This window comes from Coloeus monedula (genome assembly GCF_965178545.1).
Source record: "Coloeus monedula genome assembly, chromosome: 6".
Taxonomy (NCBI): domain Eukaryota; kingdom Metazoa; phylum Chordata; class Aves; order Passeriformes; family Corvidae; genus Coloeus; species Coloeus monedula.
In genome coordinates this window covers 9,871,863-9,887,100 of record NC_138786.1, presented here as the reverse complement: position 1 = coordinate 9,887,100, position 15,238 = coordinate 9,871,863, and the positions used below count along the sequence as shown (strand labels likewise).

Below are 15,238 nucleotides of genomic sequence, written 5' to 3'. Positions count from 1 at the left end.
TATTTAAAATCAGCTTATTTGGGAAACACATCATTTTGTTATCAAAAGCTTTAAAGTCGTTCTTTTGCTCACACCAGAGACAGCTGTTTCACTGTCAGCTCAAAGGATCACTGGGATACAGATCTGGACTGAATTTGCCTGTCTGATGGGCACCAGGGTCTGTGAAAGGGAAATCAGAGCTCTATTATTCTCTTGGAATTTTATTTTAATGCTCAGAGTAGAGTTTCTGAGGAACATGATGACATCATTTAGTATTCCTGAGACAGCCTTACTTTCCATCTGTTTGTCTGAATCTCTGTGTGGCTTTGTTAATATTTTGTCACAGCCAAGCTATGGTCAACTAAAGAAATGTCAGAAAACAAGCATCTCATAAAAATAGTGTTAGTCTTTATTTCTGGTGGAGGAAGAGTCATTTGACTAATGACAACATATAAGCACTTACTAAAACTACTGTAAATGCAATGTCAGAAATTAATTTTTCAGGTATTTATAAGTTTTATTGCACTGTGTATTTTTGAACAAGAAGTTAAAGCAATGTTAAATCCCTGCATTTTGTAAAATGGTAAGGGATTATCAAAGGGATGACTATCCTTTCAGCTGTTACATGCTCGAAGAAGTTTCTGTATATCAGAGATTATTAAAGTCTTTAAAATACGATAAAAGATAATTTTAAAATAGTAATTCAGACCCAATTGATATTTATAGGGCAGGCTTTACTATGACAGACTTTGCAATTCCTTCAGAACATACATCTCAAGTTGTATTGTTGAGTGTGATGAATGGTATAGCATTTAAAGACCTCCCCGAGAATAATCCCTTAAAATGACTGCAAAAAATGTTGAGTTTTTAATATCAACATTTGATAGAAAATACTGTGCTATGTCTAAATTACATTTATCTTGCTGCTTGAGAATATATGCACTTTTTTTGCTTAAAGGGACCATCTCCTATCCTTTTGGTACATGCATTTGTAGATATTGGCAAAAAAGTGCAGAAATTCTCCTAATTTAAGTACCGTCTTAAATCTGAGATAATTCTGCAATTTAAGATTGGTAATATTCCCAACTGTATGTGTGATGCACTAGATTTTCAAACTGAAAAAAACTGAAAGACTGTTTCTTTCTGAATATCATTTTACCTCGTGCTCTGAGAAGATTTGATGCTCTCATTATTTCATGAATGGTGCTAATTTGCAGCATCTGCCTATGGTACAGCCAAAGAGAGAAGCATTCCTGTTAAAAAAGCTTTAAACTGAAAAACCTTTTGGTGAGTACAGGTAAAGTAACAGACACACTGGATCCTGTCACAATAATTTATTAATTATCTTCAGGGTTGGGGTTTTTTTGCTGTTTTGCAAGAAATTTGAAATACCCTTTCTAAAGGTAAAAGCAAGTTTTTGTTATTGGCCACAGATAAATAATATACCTCTGTTGGTGCAAGCTTTATACTATTGCTCTGCAGTATTTATTCATATTTATTTATTAGACTGTTTAAATAGGGTAGGAGTGTCTGGTTACATTTTACAGTTTGGATGTTGTCTCTAATTTTGATTGATAAATGTGTATTTCTAACAGCTGTGTACAGCAAAGCTGTGCATTGTAGAGTAGACAGCTTTATAGATTTGGTAAATAATTAGCAATAAAATATGAATTAAGATTTTAAACAATGTTCTCAGTGACCATAACTTGAAGGGATACCCTTAAAACACAGCATTCAGGGCTTTAACATATAATTTGTCTTTCATCATACTGGGAAGATAGGGCAGAATCCTTAAATGTGTTCCAAAATAACCACCAGACTTTTTTCCCCCTGTCATTCATAGGTTAAGCATACCTGATCTTCAGATGACATTTTTACTATGATGGATTGCAGTGATTGATTTTTTTAAACTAAATCTATTACTTAAGACTGACACAAGTAGGAGAGGCAGAGAAGCAATAAATATTTTAATTTTCTCTGTTGAGATCTGCTGGTATTTCCAGTTTTGTGGAGAAAAATTCTGGGTTTTATCACTGCCTCATGTAGTCCTGTAGAAAAAGACAGTCTAGAAAATCTATCATAGTTTTCTGTGAGAGTCATAATGTTTTCAAGATATTTTTAAAAAGTCTGAAAGCAAAATTCTTAAAGCTTTGCACAGGTGGGGAATTCTGCAGAAATCTCCAGTTATATCAAAGACTGGTTTTTTCACCTCATTTTACAATTAAAAAGTCCATTCACATTTGTGTTGCTGTTGCAAATAAGCCCTGAGATTTCAGTTTACAGCATATACCTGTTCAGCTATAAAACCAAATTCCAAAGGGTGCTTTCCCTTTAGCTCCAAAGCTGAAGTATCAGAGTCCACAGAAGCTGAGGGCCATCAGAACTTAATGGACATACAAAATTATCTCGGCTAAAGAAACACTTTTCTGGATGCCCTGTGGTTGTTACACATGCCCCACCCAAAACTGTCTGCTCCTGGGTGGAAAAACCTGTCAGGCTACTGTTACCCTGCCTGATATTAAGTACCTCACAAAATTAGATCCAAAAATAAACTGTGCAAGTGATTTAGAAAATCATAAACTCATAAGTCATTTAAAGCAGGTCTTTGTGTATTGTGAGAGTAGAGAAGGGGGTTAAAAAAAGAGAAGCTATGTGCACTGTTCACAGGTCAATTTCATATGGTTGGCTTGTATTAGAAATGTATTTAAACACTGGTTTGGTTATGAGTTTTCTTGCTGCTCAGTCTTTTTCTGTAACTTGGCTCACTAATTTGTAATAGATTTGTTCATTTTTAAGTTCACGGCACTATCATTTCGGGGTATAATGTGATGTGCTGGACTGTACTGAGTGTGTCTAAATGGGCTGGTTGTGAGAAATTTTCTATTGGAAAGAATAAAATTCTGTCTCACTCTTCGAAGTCCCCGAATCATTTCCATAGAAATTTCTCTCCACTGACACCTACAGCATAATAATGTGTGATGAGGAAAGATCTACTGGTAAGAAATTAAATCATCTTCTTAGCTCATATACTGGTAAGTAAATCACACACAGATTCCTTTTGTAGTTCAGAAATAACAACACTCTGAAGTTAGGGGGCACCTTTAACAGAAGAGATTACAAACCCCATGAGACCAACAACTTCCACACATGCTTACCCAGGAATTCACCAGCTGGTTTCCTTAGGCTTGACACACAATTTATAACAGCTCCTTGAAGACTCAAAGGAAAAGTGTTGATCAAAGGGTGATCAAAATCTTAATTGTCAAATAATTGTCAATTTTCAAATGCAACTAACTTTACCTCTGTCAGGTCACTGTGTTTTGTTGCTTTCTACCTGTGGGAGAGTCTTACAGGGCAAGACAATGTGCTGCCCAGAGGAGAGACAAGGATAAGCAAGACTGGGGCCAGCATGACTGTTCCCTGCTCAGTGACTCTGAACTGATTGATAGGTCTCTCCTCCTCACAGGACAGATGGACAGCTCCTTCTCTACAGAGGTCAAGGTAATTTTTGGCATCTTTGAACTGAGATTTTCCTTTTACTGTCATGTCCTTTCCCTTCCATCTTGTGGAATTTTCTGGCCCAGGAGCAGGGTAGAAATGCCACCACAGGAATTTACTGAAGTTCTTCTAATCCTAGTGCATGCACACACCCTCCTTGTCCCCTCTTCAAAAGATCACAGGTCTAAAGAAACTCGGTGCTTAGGGACATGGTTTAGTGGTGGATTTGGCAGTACTGGGTTAATGGTTAGACTTGATCTTAAAGGTCTTTTTGAACTTAAACAGTTCTGTGATTCTATAAAAAGTTCGTGAAAACGATTTTGTAAACTACTGTTTGAATCAAGACCGATCCATTTGCCTCCAAGGTAAAGGGACACCTCACTGACTTTTAGTGTGTTTGACCAGGTTTCCCTGGGCATAGGAAACAAATTTAGAGGTCTTGTGCCTTGAAACTTCCGCTTTGTAGCCCAATGCGTTTCAACTAGGATTTTCACATTAGTTTAGTAGTCTTTTTCCAGAAAGATACACTGTTTTCTTTCTTGCTTGAGCAAGTAACAGGATGTGGCATAGCAGATTGGAGATTCTGTTTATCTTTCAAAACTTTGCTTCTGTTAAGATCTAGAGCTGTCCCTGCTGGGTTTTGCCTGGACCGTACACTTTGGCATCGTTTAGCACAATGGGCTTGCCGTGGTAGCATGGAAATATTATCCCTGCAGTTTTCATCACAGCCACATCTCATGAACCTGGATCCTGGCAAATACTTCATGATGGGCAAGGTATTTGCTGGATTTCACCCAAATCTCTTTGCCTGATATTTATGAAAAAATTGTGGTTTCTTCTGTTGCTTCTGATGAAGAGACCTGATGGCCCTGCATGCCAGTATTGTGCTTGCTGGAATATTCATGTAACACACCTGTACATAACTACAGGCCCAAATGAAGGGTACAAGTGAAGCTTAGTAAGGGGGAAAAAAAAAAATCACATATTGGGTTTTTTTCCTAAAACTATCTCAAGAAGGACAGTTGTAAATGCAAGTCAACTTGTCCCAGTTTCTGTAAATAACTAATTGATGTAACAACGTGTTGCCAGGTAGTGAATACCAGGATGATGTTCCCCTTTTACCAAAAAGTTTTAAACCCACTTTCTTTCCTTTGAAGCTTTTAAATTATTAATTTCTGTGGCTGTATACAACATGTTATCTTTTGTCTTTCATGCATATTTTTCCTCATCACATCTTAGTCTATCTTTTTTGCTCCTCAATGTACCATAAAAATTCATTGTACTTTTTAACAATCTGGTTGGAAATACTCCATTACTTTTATAAAACTATGTTATTTTGTCATATTATTTAAAGAGAATATTCTTTTACCAAAGAAGTTAGAGCAGAAAGCATAGCTGTGTTTTAAATCCAGGCGTATGCATATGCCCAATCTTATTCTCACCTTGTGAGCTGGAAACAAATTTATCCTCAAGCATGAGTTTTAGGTGATGCTGGCAATGAAAATCTGGAGCCCTTTTATCCCTGATACGATGCTTTCTACTGTTAAAATGCAGCCACGTTGAAATGGTGTGGAAACACCTTCTTTGCTCAGCAGGCTCCTCTACTGTGCTGTTAACTTATCACTCGGGGTGGCTGGGCACATTGAGCAATTCACCACACAGAGCTGGCAGGCCAGCACAAGGCTGACTGCAGGTACTTAGGAAAATAAAATGTGTAGACTTTGGCCTAGTTCTCCTCTTCCTGAAGTCAGCAGAGAGTGTTCCTGTAGGCAAGCACAGCAGTAGCAGTAAGTTGATAAAACGCTTTTAAAAATTCCACTTCCATTCTTTAAATGACCAAATGGTCAAAAGACTGGAGCAGAGCTACACCTAGGAGAAAAATGTTAGGGGAACACTCTAAGGCAAGTGAATGATTTCTTGCACAGTCTTAACCAGCTTGGCTGCTCTTTCTTACTAGCCTAGCCCGTGGTTGGGATATTACATACCTTGCCTCTTCTGTTCTGTTGGGAAAGTAAAACTCTGGTCCTGAACATTCTGAGCCTCATATTAAAAGAAATAAAAACCAGCTGTGCATGGACAGATATGCAGGTGAACAAGAAATATTTGAAGTGTGGTGGGGAGGGGACTTAGCCACCTTTTATTGCCTGGCAAGAGTACATATGTGAGCAGGATACAATTAATTTGATGTAATGTTTGGCTCATCTGTCTGAACAAGACGCTGACAGGGAACGTGGTGAGAGGTTTCATGGTCTGCTCTGGATTTCTCTATACCAGGTGCAGCAGGGCCAGCCTGAACAGCAGCCTGCTGACTGCTGTGTCCTGTGCTGGGATTGTGGAGCACGATCCTGGAAGTATTCCATTGTCAAATACAAAGCAGAGCAAACCCCATCCCCAAAGCTGCTATAACTTAGACCTTGTGTTTATCTATAAAGCCTTTTGTAATGAATGCAATATTAATTTAAGGCCATATGTTCAGGTATATTCCTAGATAAAAACAAAAAAAAAGGTAGCATACGTAATTCTAAATTTAAGATACAGGGGAAAAATGTTGTAACTATCCTCAAAGAGAAACATCACAATTGGAAAAACATTGCAATAACAATGAACTGCACATAAATCCTGAAAGAAATCCATTAAAAAAACCCAAATCAAAACTGTAAACTTAAGGTCTGGCTGCTGCTTTAGCAGCATTACTTAAAGCACACAGTATTCGAGTTTCCAGATCTGATAAAGTTCATCTTAAACACATGGTTTCATTTAATTTTTTCCCCTTGTGACGTGAAACTACCATAGTTCATGAGGCTATTAAATAATTAATACTGTATTTATCATTAATTTACATATACTGAGTGTTGAGAAATAGGAAAGATTCTGGGTCTTTTCAACTATTTTGTGAGGGATTTGGCAAATGCATGTTGAATTCTGACTATGCTGTATTTGCACAGCCCAGTACCCATTGCTTTTTGGGAGGTATCTGGCTTGTTCCTTCCGTATTTACTGCAAACAAAGGGGTACAAAGGCAAGCACACTCGTGCTTGCCAAAGTGCTCTCTCTTCTTCTATGCCCACAAAATCCTATATTGACATCCATATATAGTATAGTCATTTGGCTCCAAATGGAGATTTAGTTGGGTCACTGCTCTGTTTGTAAGTGCCACAGATTTACAGGCATATTTTTAAAAGGGTTTGATGTGTGTATTTTTTCTTTTGAAATGGTCGTTTATTATGTTCTTAAAAATTATTCAAAACTGTTCATCTCCTAATACATAGACTGTATAAGCAGCATTTCTGTAAAAAGAGAATAAGATGTGAAATTCAGGCTGAAATTCGTAGACAAGAAGCTTAAACATAACTGGTGCTATGAACCAGAGAGCAAACATTAAGGAAAGGATTGTGCTGAGGCTTGGGCTCATTCCTGCTTATAACCAATGGCAGGATGGATGAATAAAGTTTTTCTCCAGGGCACATACTAACTGCATGCAACAAATAGGCATTGATGTCTACCCCTCATCAGCTAACCAATGTTACCGGCTTGTAAAAACACAACAATTATTAGCTGATTTAGAAATATCCTCATGGTAATTTCATTTCACTTATTATGCCTAATGGATAGCTAGATATTTGCATGAAGTGTGTGTGGCTTTTTGCCTGAATTGTTAATCAAGTGATTAAGTGCTAAGTGAAAGTAGTGCATCCAGATGACATTAATGCTGTTCCAGTCCTGGATGCCTCCTGAACCAGTCACAGCAAATTATCTGTTTTAAACATATTTCTCCCTTAAGCTGCTCATCTGCAAATCAAAGCAGCATTGGTATAGGCAATCTATCGTGTTAAGTCACCTTTCCTTCCACAGGCTTTTTATACTGGTCTGACTACAACAGTTGTTTTGTTTTGTAGAAGTGGATATGACGATGCCCACTGCTTCTCACCACAGACATAGCTGAAAACTGCAGGCAAAAGAGCTTTGCAAAATGTTATCAAGACTGAAATATATGTAGTAAGCTTGAACTTTAACTTGCAGCAAACTATTCAGTGACACTTTATTACTTCATGAGTTCTTTCGTGTGTCCAGATCTGGGGGCCCCAACACAAGAGAGAGATGAACTTGTTGGAGCGCATCCAGAGGAGGCCACCAAGGTGCTCAGAGGACTGCAGCACCTCTCCTGTGAAGACAGGCTGAGAAAGTTGGCATTGTTCAGCCTGGAGAATGCTTCAGCGAGGCCTTCTAGCAGCCTTCCAGTACCTAAAGGGTGGTTACAAGAAAGCTGGAGAGGGACTTTTTGCAGGGGCAGGTAGTGACAGGACAAGGGGAAACAGCCTTAAGCTAAACAAGTGTAGGTTTAGACAAGATATTAGGAAGAAATTCTTTATTGGGAAGGTGGTGAGGCTCTGGAACAAGCTCTCCAGAGAAGCTCTGGACATTCCATCCCTAGAAGTGTTCAAGGCCAGGTTGGATGGGGTTTTGAACAATCAAGTCTAATTGAAGGTGTCCCTGCCCATGGCAGTGTTGGAATTAGGTGATCTTTAAGGTCCCTTCCAACCCTGACCACGATTCTACTTTTCTATCAGTGCTGAGCACAGGATGTAGAAACATCTGCTGGCAGCAGGGACCCTCCTATCCTTCAGGGCCTTCACCTCGGAGTAGTTGTGGATGAACTGAGCTGTGTGAGCCCTGACACTGTGTCCACGTCTATCTTTGACTTTCGGCACCCACGTTACCTGGCCCCCTTCTGCGTGGTCACCCACCCTGGGGCACTTACCCACCCAGCCCCAGTTAGCGCCTGGCTCCTCGGCAGGGGCGGAGGATGGAGCCCGGGGCGAGGCGCTGCCCCGCGCCCCCGGGTACAGCCGGGCCCCCACACGCCGTGTGTGCCCCAGCCGGCAGCGGAGCGCGGCTCTCGCACCGCCCGGGGGCTACCGGGAGCCGTGCGAGGGGAGCGGGCCCTCCCCGGCGGGAGGGCGGGCGGGAGGAGGGAGGGAAGGAGCGGGAGAGCCGGGAGAGCGGAGCAGGAGCTGCCTCAAATGCTTGAAATAATTCCGCTTCCGTTCAGAGCCGGGAACAGCCTCCCACGGCACCGGGGCCTCGGACCCGTCTGCTCCGTCCCCCAGCGCCGGCGGCGACCGGCCCAGCATGGCAACCTCCCCGCAGAAATCCCCTTCTTCCCCCAAATCTCCCACCCCGAAATCTCCCCCCTCCAGAAAGAAGGATGACTCCTTCCTGGGCAAGCTCGGCGGCACGCTGGCTAGGAGGAAAAAAGCCAAAGAAGGTAAAAATTAACAGGTTTGCATATTTCCTGGGAGTTACCTTACTATGGGGGGGAGGGAGGGAGGAGACAGGAGGAGAGGAAAGGCTCTGGGGAGCGGGAGGAAGGGGCTGGCGGGGAAGGACGTGCGGGGTGGGGTGGGCAGGCGAGCGGCGAGGGAGGAGCCGCCCCGGCCCCGCCGCTCCGCCGGCACCGCGCGGGGGCCGCGCCGGGGCAGCTCCCGGGCCGCTCCCGGGCTCTGTGTGCGGGGCCGCTCCCAGGCTCTGTGTGCGGGGCCGCTCCCGGGCTCTGTGTGCGGGGTCTGTGTGCGGGGCCGCTCCCAGGCTCTGTGTGCGGGGTCTGTGTGCGGGGCCGCTCCCGGGCTCTGTGTGCGGGCTCTGTGTGCGGGGCCGCTCCCAGGCTCTGTGTGCGGGGTCTGTGTGCGGGGCCGCTCCCGGGCTCTGTGTGCGGGCTCTGTGTGCAGGGCCGCTCCCGGGCTCTGTGTGCGGGCTCTGTGTGCGGGGCCGCTCCCGGGCTCTGTGTGCGGGCTCTGTGTGCGGGGCCGCTCCCGGGCTCTGTGTGCGGGGCCTGTGTGCGGGGTCGCTGCCGAGCTCTGTGTGCGGGGCCGCTCCTGGGTCCGTGTGCGGGGCCGGGCAGCGCTGCTCCCCGTGCGGGCCCAGCCGGGGAAGGAGCGCTGCCCGCAGCGGGCCAGGCGGGCCCCGCAGGCCTGGGAGCGCACGGGGATTTTCCCTCCGCCGGATTTGCCTCCGCAGTTGCGGTGCGGACATCCAAAAACCCTGTGCTCAAGCTCTCCGTGACTCATAACGCGTTGTGTTGGTGTGCGGTGTGGTCCGCACACAGCGCTCGGGGAAACCTGCGTAATGCGCACGACTGATGTAATGTTCAGAGCAGTGATCGTTCCTCAGGGGCTCCAAACGCAGTTGTCCTGGTGCTGAGCAAAAGACTTTTGCCTTGCGACAGTGAACCTTTGCAGAACGCCAGACGTGTACAACATGTTGCCTGGGTCTTTGTCCGTACATGTGAATTAATACCCACCCCCTGCTGAATATGCCTGTATGAAATCCCGTGAGACAGGGAATTGGAATTTAACCTCGCCCACCCATCGTTTTCGCAGCTGATTTTAATTTGAATGTGATGCAAATAGAGCCAAAGTATCAGTCACTTCAAAACGGTTTTTCAAGCAACATTCATTGCTTGCAAGTGTGAAGAAGGGTACTGTGCTCAGCAGCCCCTTGCTTCTCATGGCACTGAAGCCAGGCACACTGTTTCAGAGTAGCACCAGTGCTGTGAACAAGGATGACACAACTTGGGAGAGTACAGCCCCTCATTCTGTAGCTATCACGTCATTTTTCCGTGATGTATGGCCTTGCTTTTCAATTAAATCCATGTTGCACAATTGTGCTCGCATTGTTTGGCTTTTTCTGGTCATTGCAGATGGACCAGATGTTGATGAAATAGTCAAGAATGACAAACGTCATTAGTTACCAAGTTTTTTACATTATTCTGCTTGAGTATTTGTGACTATTAGTAACTCTTCCTTGAGTCCATTTTGTAGGTATGTTTAGAGATCTTTAAGTGAGCCTATTTGTTGCAGTTTGGTTATGTCCATTATATTGTTATTATTGTTTTTACTATTAAATGCTATTTTCCTTAGTGACAGATGTTTGAACTCAACAAATCTCCAGCAAACTGTTAGAGGCAGCAGTTACTTTTATCCACAATCTTTGTAATCTTACAGAAAGATGTATTCTGTGAAATCATATTTCTTATAATTACTTTAATGTATTACATTTATTGATTAAAATCTGCACCTGCAGATGATCATTGTCTATCCTTTTGAAATTTTGAAACTGCATTGTCCTTGTCTTTTGTGTTTCCCAGTTTTCTGTCTAAAAATAACAATGGTTTAGAGAGTTTGGGGTTACTTATTAACTTAGTAAGGACTTTGTTATTTACTGATGGACAAACAAGTATTGTTTTAAATTCACCTTAGTATCCTTTTTACTTGGGCGTGTGTTTATGACGTTTCTCTGGTGGAAGTCTATGTAGGGGTGAGATTGATAGTATTCTGTCTTATCTTTCTGTTTATTGATATGTTGGTTTTAACACATTCTGATGGCTTCAGCCTTACTGTGAAGCCTGTCCTCTTCTTACTTCCTAATTTTTTCTCTACTAAAAATAAATATGAGTTTGCAAACTATTAACGAGCATTCTTCCTTGCTGGCTGTGGCACACATAGGTTCTGTCTTAAGCTGTGCTGATTTTTTTTTTTTTTGTAGGGCTCCAGGTGTTTTTAAAGCCTAGCTGGGAATTTCAGAGGTCAGATTGCTTGTTCATCCAGGCTCTGTTTTTTGGGGTTTTTTTCCTGCTTTAACCAACCTGTGGCAGTTTTCCTATGGAGATGGGTCTTGGTCATAGGAGGGCACGTGGTTATTCAACTGTTAGCACAAAGGATGTATTGGAAAATGTTCAGGATAAGTCAGGATAAATGAGGGACAACTGAAAATTTCCATGTCTTTCAGTTGGTGTAAATTCTGCTGCTACATAGAGGACAGAAACTTACTGATTTGCTCCAGTGTATTACCACAAGGGCTAAGAACTGGTGGGTTTTAATAATGCAAAAAAATTTTATCTCTTGTAGGGACGATGCTGGTTCCAATTCAGTACTGTCTCTGCTATGTGTGTAGTTAACTGTTGTAGGTGATACATGATTACACATCTGTGAGTTTTGTATTTATGGCAGCAACAGGCGTTTTGATCATTGTCAGAATTACATTTTTATATATTACAACAATAGAGCCGTTGCCAAAATGCTCCACCATACCAAGGATGAAAATCCTTTAGGATCTGAAGTGACATTCTGATGAAGAGTAATCCAGATAATTTATGAAGAGAGTAAAGTTTATGTAGTTTTAGATGTCACAGAAATAGTTTATAATACAACATAAAATGGGATTTCAGTATTGACATTAATATATATGTATAAATATATATAAAAAAATATAGCAAACCTTAGCTTATGAATTTCAATGTTATTGGCAATGGTAAGAGGTCCACCAGTGGTAGAGGTGAGGGCAGTCTAGAGAAGTGAAATGAATTCTCTAATATAACAGCATGAGTTATTGACCAAAACAAAGAGTAACCTGAGATACTTGAGATATCACACATGATGTAAGCAGGGATTAGTCATACCAGAAGACATATGATAATATGGAAAATAGATTAAATATTAGAGAATATTTGATAAAATCTGGAATTTAGAGCTCAGATTTGTTTATGTTGTCATCTGTCATGTAGAGCCTTAGTCTGGTTTTCATTTACAATCTCTCATTGCCAGTGGTGTAATTCAAGGATGAGAACATTGTACTTCAGTCTTCCCTGTGAGAGCATCTGCAGCTGCATCTTTAAATGGTGTATATGTTCTGTTAAGGTAGCAAAATTACAAATTATTAAGTATGTTTGGAATTAATTAAATCAGCTTTTTAGGTGGTGAGAGAATTGTGAACTAATACTAGAATATTTGATGGCCTGTCTGCAGACTGAACTGTGGTGTGCAAAAGTTGTTTGTAGATTTTAGTAAGGTTCCATCCCCCTTCATTGCTGAAAGGCATTTAAAGATTGGGCCGCCCCATATATGCTAGTGAAGGATCCCAGTCCTTATCTGTCAGGGGTTCAGATGTATGGTGGAGCTCATCATATTAGCAAAAAAACCCCACACAAATTAGATTTTTTGTAAGCTCCTTGTAGTAGTCTGTACTGTGTACTAAACATGTCTTTAAACACATGTAAGAAGAGATCAGAATGGCCTTTTAAAAAAAGTAACTCTGTGGGGGGGGGGGGTTGTGTTATCTAATGAATTTTTCATGGTGGGTTTAGTAAGGTCATGTGTGATTGTCCTCCTTGAATTTTCCTGGGCTGGCAATTAAAAACACAGAAAATTTGCTCCCCCTAATAGCTTACCTTAGTGGAGAATGTAAAGAATTGGCCCCTGACATGCTAATAAATCTGTGACACATTTGGGAACAGAGAGTGAAGTTCAGAATTGCTTAAATTGCAGAGGAGCAGATGGGAAACAGACAGCTTGGACTCGTGAATTTGGTGGAGAGCAATTGTATGGGCTCAGTCAGTTTCCCAACTGATGTGACATCAATTTCAATAATTTCACTGCTCTTTAGTTTATTTGGGGTTGACGGGCAGGAGAAAGAATGAATTTTCTGCCGTTCTCCACTTAGGATATTTCTTCTTTTTGTGTTATATGTCTTGTTTTGATTTAATTTTCATATGTGGGGTCACAGTAGGCAGTATTCTCTGAGTGCCTCAGGGAAGAGTATGTTAACAGTGTAAAATACTGTAGATTCTGGTGGTTTTTGATAATAACCTTAACTTTCTTAATCTTTACTTCATGCATTTTATGTAATAATATGAAATTGGAAAAATCTAAGAATACAATGTAACAGTAAATGTAGGGTGATGAAAGCTTTTCAGGTGTTTTAAGTAAAATGTTCGTCTTTCTGGAATCCCTGAGTAAAATGTTTTGCTGTGTGACTCACTGACAGAAAGCTCATGCCTTGGTCTTGCTCTGGGCCTTTTCCTATATGAAATAAATCTATTTCATGGTATACAAGAAGTGTTCTGCTAATATTTAATTGACTCATTTTCTTTGGACCTGTTTCTGCAACTTACTGCACAACTAATGCACATGACTAGTTTTTATGTCAGTAGATGTTTGTGCTTGTCTGTTTCTTGTGTGAGAGGTTCTAGGCTGGCTGAAACACTCTGCAGGCTTTTCTTCTCTTCTGCTCTCCCCTGATGAGGTATTTTGAAGCATAAGCAGGAAGAACTGATCTGTGTCCTACCGTCATGTTTGCTAATGTGTAGCATTAAAATGTAGCATGAAAATGAACCACTGGATGCTAATTTCATACTGGTGTTTAGGAGATGGCATGTGGTGTCTCTTGTGAAAAGGAAGACATGCGAAAGGCTTTATTGTCACTCTTACCAATATTTTCCACATTCTGTCTTTCACTGCAGCTTATCAGTACATCACCCCTCGGCCTTCTAGTGCCATCAGAGTAGCTGAACAGCCGGTTTTGCTGTCTGACATGAACGTGTTTTACCACGAACCTCACTGCACAGCAACTGGAATGTGCTTATAATCTTTTCCCTCTATTTCTGTGTCCCTGGTGTACTGCCACAGGCGCATTAAAGACAGCTGCAGAGCTGCTGCTGGACAGAACCTGTTAGCATCACCACTGAAGTAATTATTGCCTTAGAGCAAGTTCTGTTAAGTAGATAAAATACTTCTGTTCTGTGGAAGGAACGTGAAAAACCAGAAAAATACAGGGGAGGTCCACTTGCTTTGTTTGTTGTCATTTTACTGCTTCAAGCCTTCTGAGCACATCTGCAGTGGGAGAGGAACTCCCCAGGAGGGGACAGCACGGGGGTTTTGTTTGCGTGCTTTGAAGCCGAATTGTTAGGGGATGTCTGGGGAGGCCTGTGTGGCGGCGGTGGAAGGGATTGCTCGGTGGGAAGGAAGATAATTGCCTCTGAAAGCGTAGCTGAACACCCAACTGTTGCTCAGGATGGGATGGCGATCGCCCTGCAGATGCAGCTCCCGGGCACAAATGTAGATGACAGCTCCGCCCTGCTTGAGGCTGTTCGGCATCTGTCGAGCCGAGCTCTGCCGGGGTGGAGCATTTTTTACCCCCCTTCTTTTTAATAGCCTCTGGCTCCAGTTGGTTCAGGCGAAGGCATGAAAATATTGTGAATGCGTTTCTGAATCTCAAAAGTAAAAGATAATCCTAAAATTATTCTAAAAAGTTCATTGTTTCAACCAGTCCAGTTATGCTTGGTCCATGTGTTTCACCTACAGCAATCAAATCTGCAGGAACATGTGAGTCCCAGGTGCAGCTTTTTTGCCAGACAGCTTATTGAGTCAATATCCAGAGTTATCATGGTAGAGCCGAGTGTATCCCTGCCTGCTTTCTGCGAGTGCCTCCTAGCACAGGTGCAAAGGGGTTAGATCACACAGGATGTGGAAGTGTGCTGACAGTATTGACAAGGCACAGCACTGCCAACCTCATCTGTGTCAGAGATGAGGCAAAGGAGCCTGTGGCGCTGTCTCACTGGAGGCTGGAGGACCCCTGCATGCACAGAGCCAGGCTGTGCATGATTAATTTCTGAAACTTATTGCTGCGGGATGCTTTGGATGCCAGAAATGTTTTTTAAAGGGAGTGGGGGGTGGGGGCTAAAAGTGGGTCTGGGTGGATCATAAATGCACAAAATCTCCAGTGTCTCCAGTGGCCTACTTATGAATCATGTCGGCCTTCACAGACGTTTTGTGTTCAGAAATCATAAAATAATTTTTGTGGCATCTGTTAGGATTATGAAGCTGTTACAAAACTTATACAAAATTCTGTTGGTTTGCCCTTCCCTCTTTGTATTGTAAAGAAGGCATTTATACCAGGGACCAGGGCCTTGGGCTTTGAGCTCTTATTC

At 42.2% G+C, this 15,238-nt stretch overlaps 1 protein-coding gene across 1 annotated transcript in view; it reads left to right on the top strand.

Annotated features, from left to right (window-relative positions):
• Positions 1–8,607: 8,607 nt before the first annotated feature.
• Positions 8,608–15,238, top strand: part of PARVA (parvin alpha) — a gene marked incomplete at its 5' end in the record, with an annotated part of 63,240 nt that continues 56,609 nt past the window's right edge. Inside the window, one exon of the mRNA XM_082283305.1 lies at positions 8,608–8,743. Within this exon, the coding sequence (XP_082139431.1) occupies positions 8,608–8,743 (136 nt within the window). The remainder of the gene's footprint in view (positions 8,744–15,238) is intronic.